General features: G+C 39.0%; 1 protein-coding gene across 2 annotated transcripts; it reads left to right on the top strand.

The window, feature by feature from the left end:
- The first annotated feature begins 469 nt into the window (after positions 1 to 469).
- Positions 470 to 9,817, top strand: LOC111334769 (histamine N-methyltransferase A). Of its 2 annotated transcripts, XM_088741518.1 has the most exons (3): positions 470 to 729; positions 824 to 947; positions 8,669 to 9,817. In XM_088741518.1, the coding sequence occupies exon 3, from the start codon at positions 8,682 to 8,684 to the stop codon at positions 9,567 to 9,569; it is 888 nt and encodes a 295-aa protein (XP_088597644.1). In that variant the 5' UTR covers positions 470 to 729; positions 824 to 947; positions 8,669 to 8,681; the 3' UTR covers positions 9,570 to 9,817. The 2 variants fall into 2 exon arrangements, with proteins under 2 accessions (XP_088597644.1, XP_022796313.2); XM_022940578.2 differs by lacking the exons at positions 470 to 729; positions 824 to 947 and adding an exon at positions 3,072 to 3,345.

The following is a 9,817-nucleotide window of genomic DNA, read 5'->3' as shown; positions in this document are numbered from 1 at the left end:
TCTTCCAAGCAAAAACAGATGGAACTGCTCCTTGAACGTACGTTAAGCGCCCAATACCAAAAATCTTCTTAAGGTGTTCATCTTTAAAATGAAGCGAACAAACCTTTGTGGAATCCGTAATGGAGAAGTGATTTCCCGGCTCTCTTCGTATCGCGTGTAGCCATTGCTCCCTCAAATGCTTCTCTGTTGGAATACTAAAAAATCCAACTTTCTCGCCGTTTGGACCGGTGGATCCTTTTTGATCGCAAAGAGAAACACAACAATATCGATTCTGTGGCGATTTACTTTTATTCATAGAGAAAAAGGCAACTAACTTTAACAAAATCACGTTTTTGACTCGCCTTGTTCACCTTACGCTCTTCTGTAAGTTTTCAATTCTATCCTCACCCGCCTCGTTTTCCTGTTCTCGTATCGAGGCTTACCCGAGCGGTCAGCATTAGATTCACCAAAACCACCTCGGTCGAGAGGGACTGAGATGGAATATTTAATAACTTCCAAATCATAACCGAAGATTCTCGGAAATCCGCGCGGAGACAGCCGAAAACCCGAAGAACAAACAGAAACAACATGGCGGCAATTTTAAAGCGCGAACCTTTGCCTAATGGTAGATATGCGGATAATTTTGGATATGTAAATTCTGTTGATGAGGCGTATAAACTCATTGCGGAGTTCGAAACAGGATCGACGACGAAATTTTCTTTAAGGCTGACAAAGGTTTCGGAAACACTGGTCGATATATATTTGAAAGCGTTACGTCGTGCTAGCTTGTATCACTCTCGTCCTTGCTCTACTGATCCTATCTTCCATCACAATTTAACAACAGATCACTCGAACAGAAGTCACAAAATACTCTGGGAAGAGTAGATGAAGTCAAGTCAAATAGATGAAGTGAACTCAAGTCATCGGGATGAATCGGCATGTTTTCGTAGCTTCATAATTATCTAAAGGTATATTACGTCGTGAGGTGTCCATCATTCCATCTCAGTCCCTCTCGACCGAGGTAGTTTTGGTGGATGGCATCTAATGCTGACCCAATCCGAGCGTCCGCCATTAGGAATTCGGTTTATTGAGCGAAGGTACCGAAACGCGTCTAATAATTACAAAAAAATATATTGCTCGTTTCCACACAACGAGGTTTTGTTTGACCCCCAAACAGTATGGCAGCGAAAACAATATCACCCTCGAGTCATGACCAACTGTAAGATCACCAACTGTATTAAATATTCAAACGTGCGTGACCTCTCACGTTACGGCAGCCGTAATGGTGCAAAATTCAACAAATCGAATTGCTGCCGACATCAACATTTATTATTTAGATCAACGATAACACTTTTTCAACTTCAACAGCTAATATCAGTATCAACACTCCAAACACACTAAATCCAACAACCAAAGTAATTGAAAATCAACACAAATTCTCCTAGTCTGCAACCCTAGCGAATCACGTCAAAACCAATATGGCACAAAGCTTCAAGTTCAACAACAAATGACGTTTAAAAATTTGGGTACGAGCGACTAGCATTGACCGAGAGATCTTGGGACTCATATTTTCATCCCGCTTTCGAGCGCTTTCCGAGCACGTGGAGGCAAAAATGCGGGTGTTACGAAAACGAAGACCCTCGAAGACGAAGACCTAATTTAGACCTAAGACCCCCGGTCTTCGTTTTCGTACTACGAAAACGAAGACCCTGTAAAACAGGAAACCGTAGAAATGACAAGTTAAACACACATTAAACAGCAACAACGCTTAGTAATAGTTAACTATTATTCCACGAGCGCGCGTTGGATATGAGATGATAGATAGCCAACGAGGCGCGTAGCGCCGAGTTGGCTATAATCATCTCATATCCAACAAGCGCGAGTGGAATAATTGTTTTATTAAAAACGTTAAATTAAATTAAATTTTATTCCATTTTTAGCTCCCTTTCAATTTTAATCTGACATGTACGCTTGCCATATTTGTAGATTATGGTATATTGGCTGATATACCATAATGGCTAAGCCAATAAAAAGTCTTGAATTGCATTATCCAATGATCTAGTTTTTAATAAGTAACAATTATTCCACGAGCGCGCGTTGGATATGAGATGATGGATAGCCAACGAGGCGCGTAGCGCCGAGTTGGCTATAATCATCTCATATCCAACAAGCGCTCGTGGAATAATTGTTTTATTAAAAGCATTAAATTAAATTATTAAATTTTATTAAATTTTTAGCTCCCTTTTAATTTTAAGCCGACACGTACGCTTACCATAATTATTTGTAGATTATGGTCTATTGGCTGATATACGATAATGCCTAAGCCAATAAAAAGTCTTGAATTACATTATCCAATGATCTAGTTTTTAATAAAATACATTATACTTTACGCGTTTCTTCCCATTATTATACTGCCAGTACTACTGGCCCGTCTTGTCTGTTCTGTTTCGCTATGCAAGCCAATTTGGTGTTGATATTCCCGAGGGTTTCCTCGGGTAAACTTTTCACACATATTATTATTCTGGAACAGCAGGCAGAATTCGAACGCTAGCCGCCTTTGATTTAGAGTCAGCATTGCGTGACAGAATAACAGAGAACGCGTTCTGTACAGGAAAAATGACTCTTAAGTTCTGACAATAAATAATCAAATTCTACTGTATTTCGTAGCTAAAATAGATTCTGACGGTCGTTAAGGCCCGGGTCAAACGCTGTACTTCACATGAGCCGAACCTAATTCAACCAATTAGGCTCGTGTGAAGTTCGGCGTTTGACCCGGGCCTAAGCCTTCTCTGCTGGAAAATTCTCGTTAAAAAGTAACCAATTCTTTTGGCGAATGCAGACCGAATAAAGGCCTTAGTAAGGCCCTAAAATATTCCGATCGCTCCTTCGATGAAGATGTCTGTTCCAAATTTTTACTCATTGCATAGAGATACAAATCCAAGAGCCGAAAGCAGTGGTGGCTGAAGAAAGAACAAAAAAACACGCGCGAACTGTCTTAACATATCAAAAGCTAAAATAACAATTAATAGTGCTCAAGGTACGTTTACAATCGTACTTTCAATAAAGGGTCTTCGTTTTCGCACTACGAAAACGAAGACCCTGCATTAGCCTAGAGAAAACGAAATCTACGGCCTACTTTAGTGTTAGAAGGAGTGCGTGACTAAAGATCGACCTCGTCGACGATGTCACATAATGTAGTGTTTTCACTGCGTCGAGGCTATGAGTCCCGTGGGAATGCCCCGATTTAGTCCCTTGTGAATGAAGAGTCAGACAAGCGAACAATCTTCAAGTGGTCCATCATCTTGCACTCAAAATTTACATCTGGCGTCTACGCGTCGCATTGCTCAAAATCTAGAAGTCAAAAAGGTGATTAATTTAGCTTTGTCGATTTATCGTGCTAGGGCTTTATGACTCTTCGCAATACTAAGTGCGCATTCGACCGTCTTGACACATCGAAGGAAAACACTCTTAGGGCCTGATTACATGAGCCGGGCTGGCCCGGTTAGCCGGGCTGATTTCTTTTGTTTTCACGCTTTGGCGAACACCAAAACAAGAGAAATCAGCCCGGCTAACCGGGCCAGCCCGGCTCATGTAATCAGGCCCTTAAGAGATCAAACCAAGGTCACCATGAATAGATATGAAAGACGAGCGTCGAAACCTGTAGAATTAGCGTCACTAATCATGACTAGCTATAGCTCGCTCAATTTTAACTACGAAAAGTGAAACATAAATTAGGCGTGGGCAGCGACCTGATACCAGAAGTTTATATGCTTCTGTTGATACTCAACGTACCTCTTTGTAGACGTAGGATCGTTTAAGACTGCCGGAAAGTGCGAGAAAATCGAGTCTTAGATAAGCTAAAACCGTAGAGCCATACTGCTGAAAATATGATCATACGATTGCTAGACATGTTAATCACTTTGGGGAACATTTAATTAATACCTAAGGGTTGTTTGAATACACAAGTGACATAGGAGTCAGTAGAGCCCTCCAGGCTGTGGGAGATAGCAAAACACGGAGCCCTACTCCATGGAGTAGTCTATGGAGTACCTACATTAGAGTACCCCTAAAAGTCATGAATCGGTCAGATAAAATACTTTATAAACATGGTAAATCATTTAATTGTACATATCTTAATGTATTTGATCTTGCCAGCTGTATGATTGTCACAGTTCGATACAGTCCACGAATTGGCCGCCATATTGAATTTAACATTAAACTGCTGGCCACTTCAAACTGAAGGCTTTTTAAAATGTGGTCCGTGAACGTTTTCTTTGATGGGCCGATTACCATCTCCATCTCATGATCTTCAAAAGGCCAAAAGTATAGGCGGATTCATGCTGACGTCATTGTTTACATTTTTGCTCATTTGCATACGGCTTTTCGTAAAGAAGGAAGCATGTTAGATACAAATTGACTTCAAATATAGATCCAAGTTTATTAGATGAATTGAACTAAGAAAAACAGCTTGACGACCAGAAAATTTTTTCATTTAATGAAGAAAATAGAAACAGCAACACAACAACGCGCCAATTCCGTTCCGCTTCGCATACTTCTGTCACGCACTCCCCGTAAATAAATATCCGCGAAATTCGCCCGGACTGAAATAACAGTTTGGCGTGTTGAATAATAAATAACTTATTAGACGTTTTGTTGTGTAGTATCACTGAGTATTTTTACTCGTTATTTGTATTTTGACTCGCCCTACAGGCTCGTCAAAATATGGCACAACTCGTAAAAATACTCAGCGATACTACACAACAAAACGTCTAATAAGATATATATATTGAATTCCGTTGATTTTGGCATTGATACCAGGCACATTAAATGTCTTAAACAGGGTATCAAAAATGGGAATTCTACCTTAAACAGGGTCTTAAACAGGTCTTAAACAGGGTCAGGGTATGAGGGGCCACGCCGCACCTCCCCACCCAGGAATATATCGAGTATCCCCCGGGGCCTTATTCTGTTATCGAAGGCTGGTTCAGTGGATAGTTTGAGACGCTTTGTTATAACATAACCAAAGTAAAGCGCGCACTCTGATTGGTCAATTTAGCGTCCCCCATTTGCCCATGGGTGTACGCTGCTGACGTGAGCAAATACAAAGACTATTTTTCCGCGCGCGCTTGTTTTTTCTGGTCACGTAAGATTTGTTAAATAAAAGGGAACCCTTTAGCTACAATGTATCAATGTTATGTTATAAAACAAATGGTAAACACCACACCGTACACTATTGAGTTATGGATGCACTTGGGAGGTTTGCTAAGCACTCAAGAAGCTAGAAAGAATGAAAGAAGCTAGAAAGAAGCTAGAAAGCACGAAAGAAGCGTAAGAGTCGCTCGAGGCGATAGCCGAGAGCGACTCTTACGCTTCTTTCGTGCTTAGCAACCTCCCGCGTGCATCCATAACTCAATAGTGTACGCTGTGGTGTTTACCATTTGTTAACTGTAAGAGCACATCCGTGCAAAAATCAAACATTGGGTGGCAAAATTAAAAAACTAAAATTCGCTGTTCTTTTGCATACAAGTAGCCTTTAGAAAGTAGACAATTGCTGTGCAGTTTTTTCCTTAAAAAAATTATTTGCCGAAAAAACGAAAACGTTTCGTTTTCAGTCCCGATCGATTTGGCGACACCGAGCAGGTTTAAAATAGGTCATGATTCACTCGACTCGCGACAGTTGCTGGTCGCCCAAAATAACTAAAGAGCTAAACTAGTTGGGTGACCGCAATATATTAATTAAATATAAATGTAAGGTCAGAAAAGAGGCATTATACATTCTACATTAATTTTAAACTCTTATCAAGTAAATAGATTACAGAACAAATAATTCTTAAGCATGTATACAATAAGAAAGGAAAGGAAATAAATAACTAAATAACAGAAACACCAAAACATAGCAATTAGCAGTAAAATACAAATTGATGAAATGCATAGATAATTCTCTTTTAAATAAACAAGGTGATAGAATCTTAAATCTCTCATCAGTTTCATTCCATAATCTAGGTCCATTAAATCGAATATTAAATTTACCATAGTTTGTTCGAATTTTTGGAACATAAAAAGTAGTCATAGTTGCAAAGCGAGTGTTGACATTATGCTTAGTTATAATAAAAAATGAGTCAAATATCTTTGGTAATTTTCTGATAAAAAATTGATGCAGGAAGGAAAGAGTTTGAAGTTTAATGTGATCCTGTAGTTTTAGAGGTTTAAGTTGAAAAAACAAAGGACTTGTATGGGTATCAAAATCAGAAAAAGTAATTAGACAAATTACCTTTTTTTGCATTTTTTGGAGTGGTTTAATATTATGATCATAGGTGTTACCCCAGACTATACAACAGTATGAAAAAAAAGGAAGAATGATGGCAAGATATAATTGAACTAAAATTTTGATATTAACATAATGCCTAGTTTTACAAAGAGCACCTATTCCTCTAGATAATTTTTTTGAAAGTTGTTGGATATGTTTTTTCCAATTAAGATGACAGTCTATGAGAATTCCCAGGTACTTAACACTTTTATGCTCATTTATTGTTGTGCCATCTATTTCAATTCTCAAAGAGTACTTTAGTTTCTTCTGATAAGGATGTAATATTACAAAATGTGTTTTATCAATATTAAGAGATAGTTTGTTGGCACAAAGCCATGTATTAATTTCACTGAGTTCCTGATTAACAGTTTCCTCAAGATGCTGTAAGTCTTTATCAGAATAAAACATTAGAGTTATCTGCAAACAGATGAAAATCAAAAATAGATGAAGAATTCATGAAATCATTGATATAGATTAGAAACAAAAGAGGGCCAAGTACAGAGCCTTGGGGAGCCCCACAAGTTATATGCAATGTATTTGAGTCTGAATTATGAACGGAGACAAATTGCTGCCTGTTAGTTAAATACGATCGGAACCATTCATTTGCTATGCCACGAATACCATAATGCTCAAGTTTAGCTAGGAGAATACTATGATCTATTTGTATTCGTAAGGCCTTACCTAAGTCCAAAAATATACCACAAGAGCATAATTTTGCTTAAATGGCTCTTTGAATTTTATCTGTAATGAGGATTGTAGCGTGGAAAGACAATACTTTGCGTGTTCCTGCTCTTGGAGAAATGGTAGAGGTTTTTGCTCTTTCGGGAGGATGGTCGCCAGTCCATGTTCGCAAATTTAGCATATTATCATGTCGCATTATGCAAATTACGTAGGGTAGTCCTGTCGATCGAAAACCATCGAGACCTCTTTCCTGTTTTGAACTGATTTGATTGAAAACTAGGAACAACGATCGTCAAAAACAAAAGAAAAGAGGCATATGGCTAAAAGACCCAATCTTGTCCACCCCATGTACCAATTTCTGTCATGAACTCTTGCTCAGCCTGATATGCAAATTTTGTGGTGCTTTGTGAACAAGACGTAATTTGCCTAGAGTCTCAAAACGGTACCCGGTCCACGGTAAACTGCATGGGAACACATGCTTGAACTAGGTTGCTTTATTGTCAGCCCCTTTATGGTTTCCTTCAGAATTTTCAGAAAAATTTGTATGAAAAGTATAAAGAGGACAAGTGTGAAAAGTGAGCTACGAAGAATTCGTTGAAAAAAAGTGGCTGTAGCGGCGGGCTACTCTGTTCATGATAAACCTCACAAATGAAATTAACCAAAAGGTAAAATGAAGCACTTTGAAATTTCGAGAATATCATATCCAAGTTGGGGTCAGTCATTTGCATTGTTCTTTACGCTTTTTTAGTTGCCATGATTTCTAAAACAAAAACGATTTTTTTTTTGTTAATGGTCACGCAAACACAACATGGCGTGATTTTAGGTATTTCGTTGACGATTTTCAACAAATTCTTAAAAATCCCACAGTCATTTCCCCAAAGTAAACGTTACATACTTTGAAAGATCGTTAACTCGGGTATTGTCATTCTTAATCTTACGAAATTCTAAGCAAAGGCACATGCTCAAAATTATCGTTATTCTTCGCCTACCGTTTTACGTAGCACGGGAGAGCCATAACTTCTTTACTTCTCTTGAATACTCAGATAAATCTAATGTTTATGAAATCATGGTGTTTAGACCATAGCAAGTTATACAACAACTTGGAACTATGACGGCTTTTTCTAGCGAAGCAGTTTTGACAAGCGAGTCAAGTAAATCATGACTAATTTCCACCCTGTTTGCACGCGTTTTGGATCGCCAAATTGTGCTTAAGTTGAAAATGGCTTCCATCGTTTTTCTCAGGAATTAACAGATATTTCAAGGAAAAACTGCATGGCATTCATATACTTACTAAAGGCTATCTATATGCAAAAGACGAGTGAATTTGATTTTTTTCAGCTTTGCCGAAGATTTGCGATTTTGTTTGATTCTTGCACGGATCTGCTCTTAAAGTGACATCAAACTTACGTTAAATCACGCATTCTCGATTACCAGCGCTCTTCGGAAACTCCATCTAACATCTCGGAAGGATCAGATTGGATATGAGGAAACGGCGGAAATCGAACCTACATCAAAGATCAGTGGATAAATGTATCAGCCACGCTTCATCCATTTGCTCTCCGCTTTCAAAAGAAAAAAATTCAGGGTTGCGCTTATTAGTTGTGTAAGCAAGAAGGATAGGCAAATTAAGGAAATCTATTTAATGATTATTATTTTAAGAGCGCAGATTACCTTAGAAAATACTACGATTTGTCTCTGCAGACGCCTACCTTCAATGAATACTTTAGCAGCAAAAGAAGAGCCGTACGTCAAAAGATGGAACTTATTTCTAAAGAAATCGGGGTACACGAAGGCAATGACTGACTTTGTGGAAGAAATCGCCACCCATGTCTCGAAAAAAATCGCAGTGGGAAATCCCGTGTTTCGAGTTCTTGGAGTGGGAAGCGGTAAAGGTAAAACCGACTTGCGAATTCTCACTGGCATTTCCAACGTTTTGGGGCAGTCTCATCAGATGAATAAGCCGTCCATACACTCTGTTATCGTAGAGCCGAGCCAAGAAATGATATCAGAGTTTAAGGCAGCGACCACTCCCTTGCCGCAATCTCTTGTTAAAAGTTCAGCTGATGTTACGTTCGAATGGTGCGCTATGACCCTAGAGAAGTTCATCGAGTCTTTTCCCAAAGTGGAGAGCTTCAATATAATTCATTTTGTGGCCTCTCTGTACTACATGGATGCTGAATTATCGCTACGAAGCTGCTACCAGAAGCTTTCCCCGGGTGGAGCCATGTTCTGTACTGTGGTCCCTGAAGAATCGTTCTTCCCGCAAATTTCAAAGAAGCTGCACACGAAAGTGGATTTAGGTTCGGCTCAGAAGCTTTACTCAGAAGAAGATGTTGTTGATATTGCCGCAAGAAACAACTGGAAATACGAGAAATTGTGGAAAGCGCAGTACATCGCGGACATAACCAGCTGTTTTGACGAGTCGTCCAAAGAGGGTGGCATTTTACTTGATTTCCTGACCCACCAGGGAGAGTTTCGCACAACAGCAGACAAAATCTCTTACCAGGAGGCGATGGATTTTCTAGGTGCTGCGTCCGCTACAGATGGTAATGGGAGAAAAATAATTCGACCAGAGATGACCGCAGTGGTAATTTACAAATAAGGATTGCTGCTGCAGAATAAGTGCGAAGGTTAACCAAACGTATGAGTGGTGTGAATTGAAAAAAAGTTGTAGCTGATGGAACATTTTCAGGACTCAATAAAGGACTAAAAGAAATACATATTAATGATAACTTGAATCACTTCTTTCTGTCTAAAAAAAAAATCATTGAATTTCATTTCAGTCAGATTCTTGTGCAGTGACAGTCACTGCAACATCGAGGAAGACATCGATTAAAAAATGAATTAATA

Source organism: Stylophora pistillata, chromosome 12 (assembly GCF_964205215.1).
Source record: "Stylophora pistillata chromosome 12, jaStyPist1.2, whole genome shotgun sequence".
NCBI classification, from domain to species: domain Eukaryota; kingdom Metazoa; phylum Cnidaria; class Anthozoa; order Scleractinia; family Pocilloporidae; genus Stylophora; species Stylophora pistillata.
Note: the sequence above shows the minus strand (reverse complement) of the source record. Positions and strands in the feature narration are given on the sequence as shown.

Excerpts from the sequence above, each read along its gene's own strand:
- LOC111334769 (XM_088741518.1), top strand. The coding sequence starts at position 8,682 with ATGAATACTTTAGCAGCAAAAGAAGAGCCGTACGTCAAAAGATGGAAC.